The sequence below is a fragment of the Pezoporus flaviventris genome, unplaced genomic scaffold, assembly GCF_033815535.1.
Source record: "Pezoporus flaviventris isolate CSIRO_AGI_PZ_B2104156 unplaced genomic scaffold, CSIRO_AGI_Pfla_v1 ptg000013l, whole genome shotgun sequence".
Lineage (NCBI taxonomy): Eukaryota > Metazoa > Chordata > Aves > Psittaciformes > Psittacidae > Pezoporus > Pezoporus flaviventris.
The window spans coordinates 6,124,386-6,145,500 of NW_026892561.1; the positions used below are offsets into that span (position 1 = coordinate 6,124,386).

A 21,115-nucleotide genomic window follows, 5' to 3' on the forward strand; every position below is an offset into this window, starting at 1 on the left:
AGGGCGAAGAGGCAGGTTCAGAGCCCGAGCGGCTGCCAAATCACGGCAGCGCTTGTTGGGAGGAAGGGCAGCATCCCGCTTTGCCCGCAGAACGGGCTCAGAGCTCCCGCCCGCCGCCGGGGACCGCAAGGATGCGGGTAGGGGAGGCAGGGGAAGAGCTGGAGACCCGCAGCGCCGACCGAGGAAGACAGCAAAGAGCGAGCGAGACCGGGGCTCTCAAGGAGGCAAAACTGAAGAACATGGCTGAGTGAGGGTGTGGAAGGACCATCCCGAGGGGCGTGGGAAGCATCACTTGGGAATATTGCTGTTTCACATGCGGTTCTTTAGGCTTTTAGCGCAGACAAGCCTTCAGGCTTTCAGGAGAACGCAGGCATACCGTGAGCTTCCTCTCCCCCAGGGTTTTCATCACATACTCCTCCCTCCCAAGGTTTCCCCCTCATTTCCACCCATTCCCATCCCGGCTGACATCTCTCCCCACCGAGCGAGCTAAAGTTTTAAGTCGCATCTTAAGAACAGTCGGGGCAGCATGTTTGCCACAGCGGCCGCGGTGGTTGCTGCACCGGGCTGGCGTTGCGGTGCTGTGTCAGCCGAGGGGCTGGGTAACGCCGCAGCTTTGTGGCAGGCACAAGGCGGGCAGCTGCCAGGCAACACCGCTTCTCTACCACCGGTATCTCTGGGAGCAACGGCCCCCGCTGAGCCCGCGGGCGAGGGGGCAGAAGGTAACGGTGGAGGGAGGCACCAAGCCGGGCAGTGCCCCTCAGCTCGGCCGCTTCACGCCGCCTCCTTCCCAGCACGCCCCATCTGCCAGAGCCGGGACTCGAACCCTCAAACCTCCATCACAACTCCCGACCCCCGTGACGGGCGCGCCTGGGCCTTTAAGCCTCGAGTGGGGCGGCCCCGCGCTGCCCAATGGGAACGCGGCTTGCTGGCAGGTGGAGGGGGCGGGCTCGACGGGTCGGTCGCAGCCATGGGGCGGGCGGTGGGGCCAGGCGTGCCGCCGCGGGGCCGGCGGGGGAGCAGCGGCCGCGGCCCCGCGGAGCGCCTGTAGCCGCGGCCGGGCCGCAGGCTGGCGAGCCGGGGCGCGCTGGCGGCGGCCGCCGTGACGGCGGCGGAGGAAGAGGGAGGCGGGACCCAGCCGCCGACCGTGCCGCCGCCGCACAAGAGGATGAAGAAGCGGAAGGAGCTGAACGCCCTTATCGGCCTGGCCGCCGACGGCCGCAGGAAGAAGCCCGCTAAGAAGGGCTCGGGACACCGGCTGCTGCGCACGGAGCCGCCCGCCTCCGACTCCGAGTCCAGCTCCGAGGAGGACGAGTTCTCCGGGGCGCGGGGCCGCTGCGGCAAGTGAGTCCCTGGGGCTGCCGGCGGGAGCCGGCCCGAGCTGGTCCTACCCGCCTAGGGCTCCGGCCCTCAGCGCCGGTCTCCGGGGTGCGCTCCGCGGCTGGGGAGGCTGGTGGGGAGCTGGGGGCTGCCGGGAGAGACTTAGAGCTACGCTGAGTCCCCACAGGTCGTCTGGTGAGGGGTTGAAGTAGATCTCAACCGTCCTTTTGGCTTTCTAGTTCTTGTTTTTAATGTTTAATGCTCAGCGCAGCTGAAGTCCTTAGGGCAGCTCGGGGGCAGTTGGTTAAGTGTTGAGCACAGCTATTGTGTGTTCATGGCACAGTCCTGTGTGCTTGAGCTGCCGCCGTATTGGTTTCTCATGGACGTGATGAGCTTTGTCAGTAAATAAACTTCTCAGTTAAGTTATTAATGGGCTTTTAAGAATAACTAAAAAGCAGGCATGTTGCAGAGAAATTTTGGCTTTCACAGTTTAGGATAATCTAGAAGTACTTACTGTAACATTATGGTGATGCTCTTTTTCAAAGCCTGCTTTCCAAGCTATCAAGCAGATGTTTCTAACATAAGCTTATGTGAGAAGAGCAGGAAATCTTAGTATGGGAAACCTGGCAGCTGCTCTTAAATATGCTAGATGTGCCTCCTGAGGATGAACTGAACAGACAGCAATAGCCCCGATCCACTGTAGAGCCTTATTTATTCTTGGAAAAGCTTTTAGTTCTTGTCAGCCAAAACGTCTGCTGTTCTAGCACTGTCCCTTGCTTTGTTTGATAGAGCAGCATTTAAAAATCAAGCTTTTCTAGGTGTTGTTGAATATTCACAACCTGTTATTTATGTTTTATCCAGGGGAGACTATCTACGATGCTGCAAGTTCTGTTACCCATTATGTTCCTTTGTCATTCTCGCTGCTTGTGTGGTAGCATGTGTTGGCTTAGTCTGGATGCAGGTGGCCCTCAAGGAGGATCTGGATGCAATAAAGGAGAAGTTTCGGACTAGTAAGTATAGATGTAACTACACTGTTTCACATCTGCTTTGGGCAAGAGGGAGAGCTTTAGTTGCTTACCTGCTTATTCAAAGCCTGAAAGTACTGAGGAGGCAAACTGACCTTGAATTGAGGAGTCCTCTGAGCCAAAAATACTTGGTGGTTGGGTGAATCTAAGGCAAGTATTATATATTCTTGTCTGCTCTGTGTCTTTCGAGGAGCAGGAAGAGGTGGGCCTGTAGTTGCTTGTATGTACATTTCTAAAATTCCTGGCTTTGGTCTTGGAAGTGCTCTCTTCCAAAGGGAGCCCCTGTTTAAAAAGAGAAAGTTCTGATCAGCCCTGGAACAGCAATCTAAGGGGTTTTGATGCATCCCTTAAAATAATGTAAAACAATGTTCTTGTCTTGAGCTCTTGTTAAAATCTTTAATGCTTCCTGTGGTGTTATGCAATTTTAATGTTGCTTTGGTATTATGTTTTATCCTTGTTTCCTGTAAATGTTCATCTTGCTTGAAGCCTGTTCTTGTTCAGCTTTCACGTGTTGCATGTGGTGTGGACTTACATCATGTTTAATACTTAGAAGTATGGAGTTAATGTGAAGCATTTTGCTTGCAGCTCTCAGGTTTTTCCTGTCCATGTAAGATTTCAGTATTAACTTCTGTAGCACTGAGATTTGCATGTAGCATATGTTCTGTATACCTCATCTCTGGACGCAGTGTCTGTTTTGGTGCATTGTTCTAGTAGTGTTTAAAATCATATGCATTGAAAAAGGCAAAGATAAGCTAAGGAGCTGTGCAAACAGGGCAAAAGAAAGTGAAGCTTAGGCATTCAGGTAGTCTCTAGCTGCTTCAGGAAACCTGAGGAGTTATATTTTGCATGAGGAGCACCTCTGTTGACCACGGGTTTTGTTGCACAGCTTTGGTCTTCATCTTGGAATTTTTGTGTTCATGACACGAAGATGACCTTAAAAATAAGGCTGATGACATCAGTTAAATTAGGAGACTGCAAGGGCAAGAGTTAAGCAGAGGACTTGATTTGCTTGTGGTGAAAGAGGCATTGAGGAAATGCATGTAGAAATTCCTTGCTATTGGTGGTTCAGGGCTTCCTGTTCAGGTGTGTAACTGCTGTGAGGTGGGGAGTTGCTTGCCAAGGTGGAACCTGCTGGCTGCCTGGCTGGCTGGCTAGCAGTGAGAGGAAGTGCTCCTGATAGATGTGCTTTTAGATTAACTGATACTGAACTCTGAAAGTTAGCTGTAGGTGGTGTCCACCAGTTATGGAGGACACCTTTAGTTACAGGCCCTCCTTTGTGGCTGTGAGTGCACCAAACAGCCCTGCAGTTGCTGTGTCCTGGGTAAGCTGACTGCTGCTCTTCTTGGAATGGTCTGCTTTAAGTAGAAGTTTTGCACAATGACAACATTTGTTGGCTTTGGTGTAGTTAAGTTTCATCATTCCTGTTCTACACAGACCCCTTTGTTAAAGCAGTTGTTCTCTCCGAGCTTCCTGTCTGGCAGTTACAGATGTGCTTTTTTTTTTTTCTCCTTAGTAGCTCTGATAGAAAAGCCATGCATCTAGTATTTCATTCAGAGGTGGAGCAGTCTCAGATGTCCCTGCCACTGTAATAGCATACCTAGAAGCTGGATGGGAGCCTCAGAATGAGGCACAACATTAAAAACAACAACAAAAAAACAGCAAGAGTAACCTGGTTCTAAAAAGTAACATTGTGCTTTGGTAAAATGTGTGGATGGATGGATTAGCAAAGGCATGGGATCTGTCTGTCCCTACAGCAAGTTTGGAGAAAGAACTTTCTTCCTCTGAATCTTCATCCAGATTTTTTCCCCATAAGAGCAGATTCCTGTGGTCGTATTTTAATGTTCTGCCATCCTTTGAACAGACTGTGTTATGGGTGCTTTTTAAGAATAAGACATCTTTGTATCTAGTACGTTTGGGATAGAGGGAAGTCATTGTGGTGTTTCCCTTCTTAATAATTGTGCTACAAACAGTAATGCATTCTATCACTGTAAAAGTCTTCAGTGGAGTCTCGCTCTACACCGTAAAAGTGGCAAAACAGACGATAGTTTGTCTACAGGAGCCTCTGAAACGTCAGATTTGGTGTGAAGTGCTTATATTGAACCCTCAATTAGTTCTCAGTCTGTTTTGGCTAAAGTAAACCTTTCAAGGTTGTGTGTAACTGAAAGTGTTGTTTGGATCTGGATGATCTGAGCAGATTACTCTGTCCCTAGAAAGGACTGTGAGGACTTGCTTCCAGAAAAGTGAAGAGGGTTTTTGAAGGTGTATGTCTTTCCAGTTGTGCGTGTTTGGGCACCACAGCATGAAGCCCTCCTGAAGGCTTCCTCTTTTTGACCAGATGGGTCATGCATGGAAATCTGTTCTGGGAGCTGCCAGCTACATATGCTGTACATCCCACTGCTTTTGGCAGCATGTTCTCAGTAGTGGTGGTTTGTTGTGGAGCATTGTGTGCTACATTGCAGGGTGGAGGTAGAGATTTTGACGAGCTCTGTCATCTCCATCTCAAAACCTTTGCTTATTTGTTTGCCAGACCTAGGGATTTAGGGTTACCTAATAGTGCTTGCAGCTAAATAGCTTAGTCACTGCCAACCTGGAAGAGCTGCATTTCTGAAGCTCATTTGAATTGGCTGCACGTTTCCCTCTTACGTGTAGCGTTAATTGCTGTAATAACTGACTTTATTTCCAAGGACCCTGTTTATAGATTTGTTTACCAACAGATGTTAGGGTGCAAGGTTATATGTTCAGTTGTCTTACTGGTACACAGAACAACTGTAATCACGATAATCTCCTTGGAATTAATTTCATCATCGGCCGCTTTGGAGGCTTGAGAAGGGCACAGAAGTTCATTTCACGTGCTTCCTTTGCCCTGGTAGTGTTGGCAGTCCTTACAGTCCCATTACCTTTTCATGTTCCTCTGAAAGTAATGCAAAATAACTGCACTAAATAAAGACCTACTGAGGCTTGCCAGAGTGACAGTACTATTGCGAAGCGTTACATTTAGTACGGTCTCTCTGGGTTTTCTCTGCAGACATGGGTACTCTTAAAACAGCTGTAATTCTGAACAAACAATTCTGAATTGGCAATAAACCCATATGTAGGAACTGTTATTTCCTTCTTTTACTGCTATAGATGGTGCTGCTTTCATTTGTTTTCTGCCTTTCAACATTGTTTACCTGGACTTTTTAATTTCATTATTCTTCGAGGTTTTTTTGTATTTTGTTTTTTAGTGGAATCTAATCAAAAGACATCATTCCAAGAAATTCCTAAACTGAACGAAGATTTGGTGCAGAAGCAAAAGGAACTCGAACAAATAGAGACTGGAGAACTGGGGCTAAATAAAATTTGGATAAATATCACAGAGATCAATAAACAGGTGAGAGGGATCAGTGCTTGGTTTTGAAAAATAATAAAATAGTCCATTGAAGCTTATTTCCACAGAAATGCATTTCAAGTGCAGTGCTGAGTTTTTATCTAAGGCCTTCTGTGGCCATATGCTGAACTCTTAAACTGGAGCATAAGCCTCTTTATTAAACAAACAAAGTTTGAGCATCCATCTGGACTGGAAACTGATCACAAATTGAAGAAATTGCACAACTGGTGGATAAACTTCAGGCAGAACTTAAAAGAACCTGAGACTGGGCAGTTCTTCATTTTCCTGCCAAATAAGTCCGGTGTTCATGATGAGAGATTTGACATTTCAGAGAGCATCTGCAAATGTTTCATAAGTGTGGAAAACAGTTACCCAAATCAGTGCAAGTTCACATTGCTACAGATGAAGCACTGGTGTCTTGTGAATATAAAATCTGCTCATACGCACTCAGCATCTGAGCTGGTGTAAATCTTAGCTCTGTTTATGCAGCTAAACCTAAGCCACTTAACAGGAGGCTCAGCTGCTTTATTAACTCATGCTTCTTCAAACAAAGCATCCAGCAAGGTTCTTATTGAAATTCTTGCCACAAAGGGTAAAAGTTCAGAGCTGCTCACAGCGGTGTCAAGACGTGTCCTCTCTGACACTGGTGCTTTGGGTTTAATTTTAAGAGTATTGAGGTGCCTGTTCAGGTTGGTTTTTCTTCAGTCCCATGCAGTGGTTAAGTGCTAAATGAGGCACGTAAATAGATTTGACAAGTTTTCTTTGGCATCTGGCAGTATGCATTATCTACAGATATTCAGGTGCTTCACTGGACTTGTAAAACACTATCATCTGCATCTGGATGTTAAATATACTTGCACATGGCTCTTGCAGGCCCTCAAGTTCCTACAGGGTCTGTTTATAGTTTGAGCCAGCTCTCCTGGGAATAAAAATTTAGTTAGTTTTTTTATTATTTTCCATGAACTGTTGGGATGTGCTGCTGGGAATTATTTCAGCCAATATTCACAGCTGTGGAACCAGAGAGACTGCACTCAAACTGATCAACATAGGCCTAATGTAACATTAGGATCTTGCTCATTTCCTCAGCTTGTGAAACTTTTTTCCTCTTTTAACACAAAGAAAGTTGTTTTTGTGCTGTCAAATGTGAGAAGAAATTATTTTGACTACCAATGGCTACAAATTGATCTTAAAGTGATAGTGTTAGCCATGAATGACTAGCAGGTAGCTGGTTTTAGTTTATTTGATAACTTCTCAGTTGGAGTGAATAAGGAATCTTGAAGACTCATTGAATAACTTGCTGTCTGGGTCAAACAGTTTGACAGAAATTTCGGTAAACCACTGTAGCTAGATTGTCACTGTTACATTTCTGTATCAGAAGGTGTGGGTAATACGTGCAACTCCTCTGTTACTCAGAGAAGTTGCGTGCTTTGCTGGGTATTGCCAGGCAGGTTTGACTGCTAACTACAGTAAGTGGATGACTGTTTCCTCCACGTAAGGGCTTCTTGTACAATTCTTTGTATCTTTCTTGGGCACCACCCTCTCTCTAATGAATGTAAAATGGGCCGAGGTCTACCTTTTTGAAAAGAAGGGGCTTCTATAGCTTTCAGGCATGGCCTAGGGTCGTGGTTTAAGCAGGACTTCTAACCTAGAGATGGGTGATTTTTGTGTGTGTACATGTATAATTGTCTTGCTTTATGCTTGAATGTTACAAATTAAGTCATTAGTATTGGGGAAGGTCAGAATCAGGATTATGTTGACTAATTCTAAATATTCCTCTTTGGTTTTAGATATCACTATTGACCTCAACAGTAAATCATCTCAGAAACAACATAAAGTCTGCTTCTGATCTGATTTCTCTTCCTCTCACAGTAGAGAAACTTCAGAAGGCAAGTACTGTAAATGTGGCTATTGCTAAATGTGTTGTTCTGTGCTGCTGAATGCTGAGCTGCAGCTGTGCTCTATGGGACAGCAGTGGCAACAGGAATTACTTGAATTGTCTGAGAGGAATATTTGCTTCTCTTGTTTTTGAATTAGACTTCATATACTTGATAGTGTATGGTCCTACAGTAACACAGGGCAGGTAAAAAAGTTGAAGGCCATGTTTGTCCCTTTCTGAAAATGCATTTTTTTATATTATGTTGTCATTTTTTTACTTTAGAACTGATCGTTACTGTTGCTTTCCTTCAGGTTGCTAGTTTTAACATTAAGACACTTGCAAAAAGTCTGAAGTTTTACAGCTCAGCTTGCAAATAGGTGGTTTGTTTAGCTTTTAATTGGAAAAGAAAATGGATTGCTTTCTGGAAAACTTGCTCATTTTGAGCAGTACATAATTGTATATCTGATTCTGCATTTACAGTCTTGAGGTGTGTAGGAGTCTGACTTGGGAGTGGTGATCCTGGAACTTTAGTGTGGGAGCTTTCTAGGTGTTCAGTATATGAACAGCAAAACATGAGTTGTACTGGGATAGTTTTCTGGCAACCCCTTGGAAGATGGGCCTTACTGGGTGACACAAGCTTACTTCTGAAGTGACTTCTGTTAGTACGGTGTCTTACCCATGTCTTACCATTCTTTACCAAAGAACTGTCCTTTATATTTTGGTACAAAGAATGGTTTGTTGAAACTTCCCCAGCTCCTCCATAGCAGTTATGGGCATTTAGCAATAAACATTTATATTGGGCTAATAGCTAATCTCAGTCTAGTCTTTGTGGCTTTTATGGGTTTCCACTTCTCATTTCCTAAAAGATTAATGTATAATCAACAAGCTAGTTATATGCAAAGCAATTAGTGTGGTTTGGCTGATCAGGCTGCTGGAATCTCTTTTTACAGGATGAGTACAAAGCTGTTGTCTAAGCTTCTAATTTGCTGTTATGAAGATGTTGTATTTTCAGTGTCATATCAGAAGTAAGCCTTAAGGCAGTACCTAGTCTGAAATCTGCACCTACTTTGTGTGTGTATGTATATTTATATATACAAACAGTGTATAAAGAACTTTTTGTCATCTTGCTGCCTTCAGTCCTGTCAGGACAAAGTGTTTGGGCCAGCAGGTTTCAGCTTCTAGCAGTCTGCTGAACAGCAAGGCTTTTCCATGTTGGAGTAAGTCCATCCTTGGTCACACTTTATGAAAATCAAATAACCTGAGAACTTTTGAGTTCTTTCCAGTCTCACTGTTGAGCCTAAAGCGTTAGATGTGGCATCTGTTACCACTGCTCTCTTGATGCCGTCTGTGTGCATGCTGCACTGGCTCCTGTCATGGAGGAGAACTTCAGTGAGTGTAGGTGGTAGCCTGGCTTTTGATAGCCTGGTGAAAAACTCCTGTTCAGCTGTCTGTTGCATCCAGCTGTCTTTGGAATTACCTGCCTTTCTTTGAAGAAACTGTCTTATCAGCAGTCCTGGCTAACCAGGGAAGTCCCAGTTCACTGGAGGTTAGCAAACGTAATGCCCATCTACAGGAAGGGACAAAAGGAGGATCTGAGGAACTACAGGCCTGTCAGTCTGACCTCAGTGCTGTGGAAGGTTATGAAGCAGATCACCTTGAGTGCCATCATGCAGCACATACAGGACAGCCAGGTGATCAGGCCCAGTCAACATGGGTTTGTGAAAGACAGGTTGTGCTTGGCTAACTGGTCTCCCTCTATGGCAAGGTGACCCACTCGGTGGATGAGGGAAAGGCTGTGGATGTTGTCTACCTAAACTTCAGTAAAGCCTTTAACAATGCTTCTCACAGCATTCTCCTGGAGAAACTGTCTGCTTATGACCTGGACTCGTGTACCCTTTGCTGGGTAAAAAACTACCTGGGTGGCTGAACCCCAAGAGTGGTGATGAATGGAGTTAAATCCAGTTGGAAGACAGTCACAAGGGGTGTTCTCCAGAGCTCAGGATTGGGGCCATCTCTGTTTACTATCTTTATCAATGATCTGGATGAGGGGATTGAGTGCACCCTCCGTAAGTTTCCAGATGACACTAAGCTGGGTGGGAAGGTTGGATCTGGTGGAGGGTAGGAAGGCACTGCAGAGGGATCTGGCCAGGCTGGATTGATGGGCAGTGGTATGAGGTTCTGCACGGCTCAGTGCCGGGCCCTGCACTTGGAACACTACAACCGTGTACAATGCTGCAGGCTTGAAGAGTGGCTGGAAAGCTGCCTGATGGAAGGGGATCTGGGAGTTCTGATTGATGGAGTTCTGATTGAACATGAGCCAGCTGGTGCCCAGGCAACCAAGACAGCCAACAGTATCCTGGCCTGTGTCAGACATAGTGTGGACAGCAGGGCCAGGGCAGTGATCATCCCCCTGTACTGGGCACTGGTGAGGTTGTACTGTGAATCCTGCGTTCAGTCCTGAGCCCCTCACTACAAGAAAGACATTGAGGTGCTGGAGCGGGTCCAGCAAATGGTAATGAAGGTGGTAAAGGGTCTGGAGAACAAGTGTTACGAGAAGCAGCTGAAAGAACTGAAGTTATTCAGCCTGGAGAAAATGAAGCTCAGGGAAGACCTTATTGGCCTCTACAACTACCTGAAAGGAAGTTGTATTGAGGTGCAGGTTAGTGTCTTCTACCAAGTAATAAGTCATAGGATGAGAAAAAATGGCCTCAAGTTGTGCCAGGGGAGGTTTAGATTGAATATTAGGAAAAATATCTTCACCGAATGGGTTGTCAAGCATTGGAACAGGCTGCCCAGGAAGATGGTTGAGGCAGCATGCCTGGAGGTATTTAAAAGGATGTGTAGATATGGTGCTTGGGGACATGGTTTAATGTTGGACTTGGCTGTTCTAAGTTAATGAATGGTTGGACTCGATCTTAAAGGTCATTTTCAATCTAAATGATTCTGTGATTCTCTGAAAAAGCTGCTATTCTTAGAACAGGCTTTGGCTTTCTTAAGCCTTTTTCCCTGTAGGTACTGTTCCTGAAAATGAGCAGCTGCCTGCTGGTGTTAAGAGTCCTGAAGGTTTATTGAGAGAGTTCCTCTTGGGTAAAGGCTTTTGTTCAGACTAATGAAAGGTGCTGAAGGTGTCCTGAGGTCTTCCAGGGCAGAGATTGCTTACTGAATCTGTGTTCAGACTTGCAGAATGGAAAGCTGGAAAATCTGTGTGGATATTGTTTGAATATAGTTTGGTTAGCCAGAGTATCACTTCAGTGCCTTAAGAGCTTATGAGTATTTACAGGGTCATAGGAAAAAGGGTTTTAGATGTGTTGTTTTAATGATTGAAGAAAGCAGACACAGCTACAGGTTGGGCAGAGAAGAGATTCAGAGCAGCCCTGCGGAGAAGGACTTGGGGGTGCTGGTCGATGAGAAAATGAACATGAGCCGGCAGTGTGCTCTTGCAGACAAGAAAGCCAACCATATCCTGGGCTGCATCAAAAGGAGTGTGACCAGCAGGTCGAAGGAGGTGATCCTGCCCCTCTACTCTGCTCTTGGGAGACCTCATGTGGAGTATTGTGTGCAGTTCTGGTGTCCTCAACATAAAAAGTACATGGAACTGTTGGAACAAGCCGAGAGAAGGGCCACGAGGATGATCAGGGGACTGGAGCACCTCCCGTATGAAGACAGGCTGAGGAAGCTGGAGCTGTTCAGCCTGGAGAAGAGAAGGCTGTATTGAGACCTCATAGCAGCCTTCCAGTATCTGAAGGGGGCCTATAGGGATGCTGGAGAGGGACTCTTCATTAGAGACTGTGGTAACAGGACAAGGGGTAACAGGTTAAATCTTAAACAGGAGAAGTTTAGGTTGGATATAAGAAAGAAATTCTTTCCTGTTAGGGTAGTGAGGCACTGGAATGGGTTGCCCAGGGAGATTGTGAATGCTCCATCCCTGGCAGTGTTCAAAGCCAGGTTGGAAGAAGCTTTGGGCGGCATGGTTTAGTGTGAGGTGTCCCTGGCCATGGCAAGGGGGTTGGAACTAGATGATCTTAAGGTCCTTTCCAACCCTAACGATTCTATGATTCTATTAAGAATGGAATGAGAAGCATAGGGGTATGCTCTGTTCTCTTACTGTAGTTTCCACTGGTGGTTGTGGATGTCCTAGCTGATGATCTGATGCTAGGGGCTGTGCCATCAGCTGCTAAAACACTGGTGCAGCTTTACAGCATAGTTACTTTCTAAAGTGATAGCTGGGGACTGGAGCAGTTCATATGGGTGAAGGCAAGGGCAGGGTGAGATGGGAGCAGTCAGAAGCAAAAGTAGCTGTCAGAGCACACTGTACCTGCAGAATTCATGGGGGCTTTTCTAATGCTTCAGAGCCATTCTTTCATTTTAGAAAAGGCAATTTAATCTGCAGCCTTTGGCAGACAAGTTTTGTGGTGTATAATGTGTCTGATGGGTGCCTCTGAAAGACAATTGAGACAGGATAAATTGGTGGTATCAACATCCTAGTATTCAATATGGACACTCCATGTAAAGAGGAGGTAAGATGTCTACATATCAGGATTATTTTTCATATTGATGCCAGCACATTAATATTGTTTGGGGAGTGGGAGTAGCAAACCCATAATTTTGGCTCTAGCTTAAGCTTTCATGGTGAAGAGTGTGTCTTTGTTTACTGGCCTGGAGAGATGACGGGTAGAATTTGCAGGTTTGCTGCAGAAAAAGCTCTGGATATTTCAAATGCCCTTGTGTATTTTTGTGGCAGTCTGCCTGCAGCTTAACTAGCAAAACATTGTGTTCAGCAGTTGAAACTTTGGGACAGTGAAGTTTGAGGAAGGCTGAGGTTTTTGTTGTCTTCTTTATTCCAGACTGTAGCTAACATAGGCAGCACACTTACCAGTGTTTCGCATGATGTTGAAAATATACAGACAGCTATTGAAGAATACAAGAAATCCATAGAAATCCTTCAGAATGACGTGGTAAGAAAATGTGTTGATTTAACATGTGTTTTACTAGTTACCTGCATAACATGAAGCAAGTTTAAGAACAGTCTGGAGTTCTGCCTTATGCCTTTCAAGATACTTTTGACGTTTCAGTGGGTTGGTACATTAGTAAACTGATCTTCTAATCCCTGTGTGGCGTGTCCTATGGGGCCAAGTTTGTATTTCTCTGGACCCAGAATTGTTGGTCCCTACAGCACTTCTTATCCTGCATATTTTTGCTTTGCATGAAATAGATGTGGAGCCTTGGGAGTCTGCTTCTGTGTGAGGCAGGATACTGCTTATAGTAACTGTCTGCACTGTTTTAGAATTATGGGTAGTGGAAGCATTGAGATAGAGTTTGTTGGTTGAAATAAGGATGAAATTACTGCCTGTCTTTACCAGAATCTACTCACTCTATTTATACCAACGTCTCACTTGGGATTAAGAAACTGAGCCAGTAATTAAAGTTTTCCAGCTAAACTGCAATACAGCATTACTTTATTATGAATACTTGCAGATAAAATGTAAATTAGGCTCATTATAAAACTTAATGCAGTCAATGGGTGTTAACAGAAGCATTGCAGATGTGGCAGTGTGTATGGTAGCAGTGAAATGCGTATCATAAAACTCCACTAAATGGAGAAGAGCTCATTAGGAGGGTTTAATTAAAATAAATTTGGACCTTCTGTACTTGAAAGTGAAAACTCTGTTAGTCTAGTTAAAATACTGCATGCACAATAGCCATGAGTGCCTGTAATTGTAAGAAAACATCCTTAGCTACACCCAGCCAGTTATCGATAGCTTAGTATGGTTTTTTACAAGCATTTGGTAACATAGAATCATAGAATAGTTAGGGTTGAAAAGGACCTTCAGATCATCCAGTTCCAACCCCCACATAATTCCAACATAATTTTCTACTTCTTTTCTTAGAGGGAATTAAAACAGATACCTTCACTTCCCTCCACTGTTGTGCCAAGGACTGAGAAGAATCAGACAGAAAACTGCAGAAAGGTATTTCCCCCCTTGCATAAGGAATATTGGTACAAGTATCACTGATGTGTAACTTTTTGGGTGGGTTTTGCAGTACTGTAGCATATAAAAAGTGGTGTTTTATCAAGACACTACAGATAATATCCTTCAAAAGGAAGTATAAGGTCATTTAGCTGTAGTTGTTCCTGTGTATGTGCAAACAGGAAAGTACCCTGGTCTGAGAGTACTTTTTTTGTGTTATAACTGGGTGAGGAGTAAAACGATGAATATCCAACAAATTATACGTGCACTTTGCTCATGTAAATGGAAATGAATTAAAGGCTTTTTATGGAATGGGTTTTATAGCAAGTATTTGCTAACCTGAGCAAATTTGGGAGTGGCCTGTGTTGAGTCACCCTCAATGGGATATGAGGTGTGGAAGGCAGGGATTCAGCAACAACCAAAAGAAAAGGTAATGTGTGGGTGTTTAGCTGAATGGGTTGGAATGGAAGGTCTGCATTTATTCACATTTAAAACAGTCAGTATCTTCCTCAAAAACAAACCTTGTGTAGAAATATGCCTAGTACATTCTTCCTTGGGAAAAACAGTTGGTGTGGTTACTAAACTTGCCCTGGAAAACAAGATGAATAGGCTTTCTGTGTTTGCTGGCACAGCTGAAGTGATTACATTAGCAACAAAGAGGTTAGTCCTAAGGAAGAATCTCTGTTTCAAACTTTGAAAGCTGGAATAACTTTCTGGAAGCTTCCAGTTGGATGTTTTCAGTGATGTCTGTGGAGAGCCAGTGTAAAGTCTGCCCAGTTAAACTGGGTCAGTCACCATACTGTTAATAGCAAGGTGCTGCAGAGGTTGAGTAAATTGATGTGTGCTGGTTTTATATTTCAGGAAAGCCAGTCACTGCATGCAGCCTTGGGAGAGCTAAATAACATTGTAGTGGCATACCAAAAGTTGAATGACATCAAGCTTCTAAATGTGGATTCAGCCATTGGTAACCTCAGCCAGAGGGTTATGCTGTTAGAAAACTCTACCCTTTCTGGGAATAATCTGGACAAAAGAGAAAACTTGTCTAGCAGTGTGGTAAGTATTTGATGACTAAAGGTATACACTCATGCTGGTAGTTTCAATGCTTTCTATGCACTACAGATACAGCTTTTTCAAACCTAGCTAAAGAAAAAATCAGAATGGAATTTGAGACACTCAGGACTTTATTTGAAAAGGCTGGAATTTGTTCCATATTTCTGAACAGATAATCAGTGTTAAGAGTATCCCCGAAGGAGTTATTTCTTCCCTGCAGAATCTACAGAAAAATGTCTAAAACACTGTGACATTTAAGACTTGAGTGACTGGTTAATGAATGCTATTCACAAACCTCTGTGTTTTAGGAAGGCATTCTGGCATGGGGCTGTTAAGACCAATGAAGAGCTAGGTGGACCTCTGGGTTGTCCAGTGGTGCTTAAATGCTAAAACCCCCATAAAATTAATACTAAATAGGTTCATTTGTGGAATCCAGTGCTTTCTGTATGTCATAGTGGGGCCAGTCTCTAAGAATGTGTTCTGTATGTTTAGCAATAAGGACCATGCTGTGTTAAATTACATAACCTTCATGTTTATTCTAGTGTGTATTTGTTCTGGTTTTTCCTGCTTCATGCCTGCCAAATTTGAAAGAAAGAAACCCTATTTGTAGTAAATAATGAATACATGAATAAACTCGGCTCTCCTCCATTTATCCTGTAGGGGAATGATGCAACTACCTCTCAAAATGTGGAAAATGAAGATCAAATAGATAACGAAACTCATTCAAATAAAGAACTGAAGGTAAAAGTAAGGAAACATGAATTCCACTGGACTAGTAGAGCATGTCATTGTCTTTATAGTAATGTTTTAAATTAAACTTAATTGTGGAAAGATCTGCAAGCAGGCCAATCTGATCAAGCTTCTTTTAAAAGTCCAGAGCAGAAGAGCTTATCCACCCCATTTTGGGGACAGGATGTCAATTGGGATGGAAGAAATGTTGTAATAGTTGAAAGTCTTGCCATTCTGACTGTGTATGTGATAACACAGCAGAGCTGCTGTAATATCCTTCTGTGCAGCTGAAAGAATCTTGGGAGGTTCAGATGATGGTCCAGTGGAACAGGGAACTCTGGCATTCAGCATTTGAATACCTGTGCTTTCAGCCATGCTTTCAGCCATGCTTTCAGCAAAGCTAGCACAACTGTTGTGGGTTCATGCCATGAAGGAGCTTATGGCATTTATCCAGGTTTAAAAACTTTCTTGGGTTGACTTAAGAGGAATTTTGCACTAATGAAGTCTAAGAACTGATGAAAGGCACCTCTCAGTAATGATCTGATGACTGTAAGTTTGAGACTAACTGGCCAAACTGTGGGAAAAAAGAGGTGGTGCTGCCGAGTTTAGTTTCTGTCTTCTGGGAAGAAGGTGAGTGAACCAGTTACACTGTCAGTTCTAGGCTTGGATTGATGGAAACTCAACCTGTCATCAGGAACCTACTCATAAAAAGAGCAAAGGAGCTCTAGATTTAAAAATATGGTGGTTTTGGTTTGACAAATACAATGACTCCTGCACTAAGGTAGTCAGTATTGCAGACAGACATTTGAAACAATTCAGTTAATGTAGAAGTGTTCACTCCAAGTATGCTTTAACTGGTTTGTTATAATTTTTCTTGCTCATTTAAATAAGAAATATGGAAATTAAATGTCAGATTCTTTTGAAATTGGTGTCTGCAAAAGAGTTGCTTGCTTTTCAGGTTGAGGTGCTGATTCTATTGTTTTTCTTACAGACTGCGTGAATTTATTCCTTACATCTTTCCATGCATATTATTAAATACTGCCTATTATCTTAAGCTTGATTTAGTCTGGAGAGCTCCAAGTCACTCAAAAATACTTATGTATTTTAAATGACTTCTTTTCCTGATCTTCTCTATCTACTGAAGAGGTGCTTTTTTATATATACAGGAAACAGGAACTAGAGACTCTCAGGTATCAAAACTAAGAGAGACGCTTCAGATGATCAGTGCTCTCACAAGCAAGTCAGAAAATGACAAACTCATCGAGACATCAAAGAATGGTAAGAAGGTCATATAATAGTAATCTGTAAATCTAAAGATTCCCTGTGTAATTCAAAGAGTAACTAATCAGGGTGGGTAATTTAAACTGTTCTTTAAAGCTTTGGTGTAGATTATTTGAGTTAAAGTGGTAGGAAACTGATGGCTCTAAAACAGAAAACTGTATGACTGCTAAAGCTTGAAGGTAACCTTCCATGTGTATAGCAGGATTCACATGCATCAGGAGCTTGTATTTGAAGGCATGTAGTGATTAACCTGTAGAAATTTATACCTGGTAACATCTATTTCTGGTTTTTCAAAATCTAAGTGTAACAGAGGAAAGGTCTATGTCTCTGCTGACTTGTCTCAGTTCTGCACTTTTGCTGTATATATTCAGGTAGTGCTGAAGATAAGATTTTTAAATACTTCATTACACTAGAACTGTGCTTGTCGATTTGCTAACTTGGGAAGTTTAGACCTTGCTGTTGGGGAAGATGGATGCCTGCACTGATAAGGGGAAAGCTACCCAGGTGGGCAGGTGTAATTTGCTTAATAAAGCTTGTTCAGTGCTTCAGGCTGGGGAGTAGAAAGCACTTTCAAGTCATTCTTTGCATGGGGTTTACAAATACATATCAGTACAGCATAAGAGTAAGGCTGTGTAACTGTCAAAAGCTTGCTTCCTTCTGTTCTTCCAGTTACTAAAAGGGGGCAGCAATGCATGCTGTATTCTGAAATGATTTTGCAGCATTCTTATCCCATACAGCATCTATGACAGAATAACTTTATTGTACTTTTTGTTGTTTCTGCTAACTGTAGTTCTGTGTCAAGACTAATAGGAATTGTTTTGTAACAGTTGAAAGTAGTCTGAGTACTACAGTAAAGCCCACAGACCTTTCAAGGCTGGCTTCAAGGTCAGCTGATGACAGCACAGAGGATAATGGACAGCTGAGACATCTGTCCTTACCAGGAATTTCCAGCATTGAAGGTATGTCCTTTCTAGGCTGACCTTTCCTTTTTCTGTATATTTCATGTTAATGTTCATGAGGTTATAACTGTAACTGGAATGATGGTAGTGTAGCTGGGCATTAGTGTTAATGTTCACGAGGTTATAACTGGAATGATGGTAGTGTATCTGGCCATTCAGGGAGAAGTGAGGTCAATTTTAAAAGCTTGAGAATAGGGTCTTTAAAAAGTAATTAAAACCAAACAAGACCAAACCTAAAAGGAAAATAATAGTATGTAGAAGAAAATAATCTGGGTTTTAATCAAGAATGTGCATTAAAAGTGGATTATAATTGTTTTGAGTGACAAAGCGTTATACCAAGTGCCTCAGAGACTGGGAATGAAGTCAAGGGCAAGGTTAGGATGCTGAAGGAAAATTAAGTAGATATGTGTATGTTTGATGGTTTTTTTTTTTCCCCTCTGTTTTTTTTTAAGAGAACACTTCCTGGGCAAATAAATGGTTTCTGGATCTTGCTGCTCAGGCTCTTCGGCTACTGAAAGGGCAATGTTTTGAACTGGGAAATGAGTAGACAGTTTTCCCTTTATACCATCTGTGCTGTTGGTATAGCAACAGTCATTTGAAGCTTGCTTTTGTGGAGGATAACTGTAGCTGTCTGCAGTTAGTGGTTGTAGAATGGGCTATTAGTCATGGCCAGAAATAGGGATTACCTTTTCATGGATTTAGTATAATTTAATCCAGAAATGTTTGTGCTTTTTTTCTCCTAAACTGTTATTGGTAGCTTGTGACAACGCAGATAGCGAGCTCCATACCTGGAGGTGCTTTATTTCATTACTAGGTAGTAAAGAAACAGTGCAGTTAAAACTGGAAGAGCAGCTTATAGGATATTCCTCTGTACTTAAAGGAGCTACTTTTCAATCCCTGCTCTCTTTGCAGATCTTCAGAATTTCTTTGAAAAAGCAACCCAAGATGCTGATGGAAAACTGTCACATGAAGATCTTCAAAAGCTGCTTGGCTCAACAGCTCAAGAGTCACAGAGCTTTAAGCAATTTGACACAGATGGAGATGAGAAATACTCACTACAAGAACTGAGATTAGCATTAGGTGTCTAAGATGCATATTTAGAAATGTGATACTGATGGATGCTACTGTAGCTAAAGGAAACTACGGGACATGAAAAACTACATCTGCACTTTCCCAGTGTTTTACTGATCTTTGGAGCTAAGTTACTGTACACATTGCACTTCTTTTTTCATTTGCATTTATTGAAGAATAAACCATACAAATTTATATGTCAATAGGACATAATATTGGGACTGTGTTAAAATCCAGAAAATTCCCAAACTTGGAAACATTTTCCTCTCATTCTTTCCTTTTCAAGGGAGTTCTTGTTTTTAATTGAAAATGTGTACATACTAAAATAAAACTATGGTTTTATAGTTCACTGAAATTTGCCTTAAATTAGAGAGCTGCACTTTATGTAGAGCAGAGGGAAAGCTGTCTTGTAAAGATGGGCTGCTTCTGCTTGTAAATATTTGAGACAGAGTAAATTATGCATATTTAAGGAGAAGTTTGTGTCAGGGGCTGTGTTGGTAGCAAGCTGTTTATAATGAGACTGAGCCTAAAAGTGGTGGTTAAGAGCTTCAGATAAATTTCTGATTTTGACCAAGTGCATCCATGAATGAGTTTAGACTCAGTCAGAGGAAAGCAGGAGTAGTAAATCATGCCCATCTCTAGCAGGATTTATTTTAAGAGGGAAGAGTTGAAAGTGTTTTTATGTCATGAGCCTACAGGAGCAAATTACCAAGTGCTTGGGTTTTCACTTTAGCATTCTTTTTGCTTTGCTGTATTGCATCCAGATTACATTTTGTGAGATAAGCTTATCTGTTCTATTTTTTAAGAAAACGAATAACAGATGCTTAAGAGGTAAAAGTCTGCAATGCAGCCTGGTGAGTAGCACCTGGATAATTCATGCCTCAGGTGTGATCAGCAGTGTGCTGATGGTCTTGCTAACTGGTTACTGGAGATCTTTGGAACATGGTTGCTGATGCTGCTGGCTTCTTCCATGAACTGTTGTTTGGGTCACTATGGTGAAGTGTCCTGAGCAAAGCTTCTGGTCACTAGGAGTGAGCAGGTGGGGAAGGCCCAAGGGTAGACTTGTGGGCTGTTTCCTGACTGATGTGAACGTGATCACTTTATACCTTTACCTTTTGTGCTTTTGCCAACAAAAGGATGTAAAATGCAAGATAGGGGTGTGCAGTGGCATCTGTGTTTTCTCCTGATGCATCTTTGTGAGGTTTCCTTACAATAGAGGAAGTGCAGGGTTTGTTTATACTAGTGAACCTTCTGGAACATAGAAAATGACTTCTGCAGAAGGGATTCTCTTGCAGGTGAGACTATGGCCAAGTTGGATGATTTTGCTCACAAGCAGCACTGATGCTGTTGGAAGTTTCTTGCATGATTAGTGACCTCAAGTTGCCCACCTCGCTAAGACATCAGTTTATGTGGAAGTTAGTTTGTAACTGTTGACTTTTACAAAACCTTAGACTGGATGTTTTATGAATAACTGTATTCTGGAAGTATGAATCAGTGAAGGAATGTACAAACCAGAACCCTGTTACCTGTTGCCTAGGCTTCTTTCACTGTTGCTCTCTTCTATCCTGTTTGGGTAATGCAGACGTGACCCAGTACAGAAATGCTTTTGATGTGACGTTTGCAAACACAGTATTTAAAAATGAAACAAAACCAACCAACCTTGGCTTTTGAGAGGACAAGAAGCTGATACTTGCTTCTTGCTGCTTCCCATACCCTTTTATACGCTTCTGTATAATTCCTTAACCAAATAAAAAAAAAACCCTAGCAATAAAATGTAACCATTCTGGTATTTTATTTGTACATACTGTATCATAGCCATATGCCAGAGTTTGCAAAATATTTTTGGAAGTTTGATTTGTATGGAATTTAACTTACCTTAAAATTTAAGGGATTATTGTAGTGCCATGTGAATCTCTTAGTATTTTGTTTTGTTGCAGTCTGCTTTACTTTTAGAAGGCTCTTCAACAGCAGCAGTGAAAAACCATCAGCTAGAGACAGCGTGTGCTGCTCCAGCCACACATGTCCTCAGCCTGTGGCCAGGGAGTGAAGCTGGTCAGTCACTAGCAGTGGGGCGCAGCTGTCCAGTGGTGCTGCTTAACTTGCATGTCAAGGGCACAGTCAATTGCTAATTGCTATACTTGCTGCTGTTGTAGGATGGAATTGTGCTATCAATTCAACATCATCCCCACGTATAGTGGTTGCTTGTTTGGCCTAGGGTAACCAGTCGTCGTGTGCTGCAGGCTGGGAGCTCTGGTCCCCAGCCAGCAAGCTTTCTGCTATGCCACCGGTCTCCATCCTACATGCTTTCCAGAGCCCTTATGCTGCATGTTGGCAGGCTTCCTCCTGTGTTTTATTCATGCTGCAGATGGTAGAGGGCATAAAAGCCATGGGTGTAGTAAATACACTTGTCCGGATCTGCTCCCTGCTGCAGCTCATGCCTGTGGAGCACGGCTTTCCAATGAGGTGGTTGG

The 21,115-nt window shown here is 43.1% G+C and overlaps 1 protein-coding gene across 3 annotated transcripts; it reads left to right on the forward strand.

The window, feature by feature from the left end:
• The first annotated feature begins 1,020 nt into the window (after positions 1-1,020).
• EFCAB14 (EF-hand calcium binding domain 14) lies at positions 1,021-20,422 on the forward strand. Of its 3 annotated transcripts, none has more exons than XM_061451327.1 (11): positions 1,023-1,341; positions 2,179-2,327; positions 5,567-5,712; positions 7,497-7,595; positions 12,430-12,540; positions 13,474-13,554; positions 14,416-14,607; positions 15,265-15,351; positions 16,500-16,611; positions 17,442-17,573; positions 18,486-20,422. In XM_061451327.1, exons 1-11 carry the CDS (start codon positions 1,166-1,168, stop codon positions 18,659-18,661), a joined length of 1,461 nt encoding a protein of 486 aa, XP_061307311.1. In that variant the 5' UTR covers positions 1,023-1,165; the 3' UTR covers positions 18,662-20,422. The 3 variants fall into 3 exon arrangements, with proteins under 3 accessions (XP_061307313.1, XP_061307311.1, XP_061307312.1); XM_061451328.1 differs by having other exon boundaries at positions 1,024-1,341; positions 15,265-15,345; XM_061451329.1 differs by lacking the exons at positions 12,430-12,540; positions 13,474-13,554 and having other exon boundaries at positions 1,021-1,341.
• Positions 20,423-21,115: the final 693 nt, after the last annotated feature.

What these genes read in the sequence shown, in the direction of transcription:
- EFCAB14 (XM_061451327.1), top strand. Translation starts at nt 1,166, where the DNA reads ATGAAGAAGCGGAAGGAGCTGAACGCCCTTATCGGCCTGGCCGCCGAC. An exon ending in AAATCCTTCAGAATGACGTG is followed by an intron (nt 12,541 to 13,473) that starts GTAAGAAAATGT and finishes TTCTTTTCTTAG; the next exon opens with AGGGAATTAAAACAGATACC. An exon ending in ATAAAGAACTGAAGGTAAAA is followed by an intron (nt 15,352 to 16,499) that starts GTAAGGAAACAT and finishes TTATATATACAG; the next exon opens with GAAACAGGAACTAGAGACTC.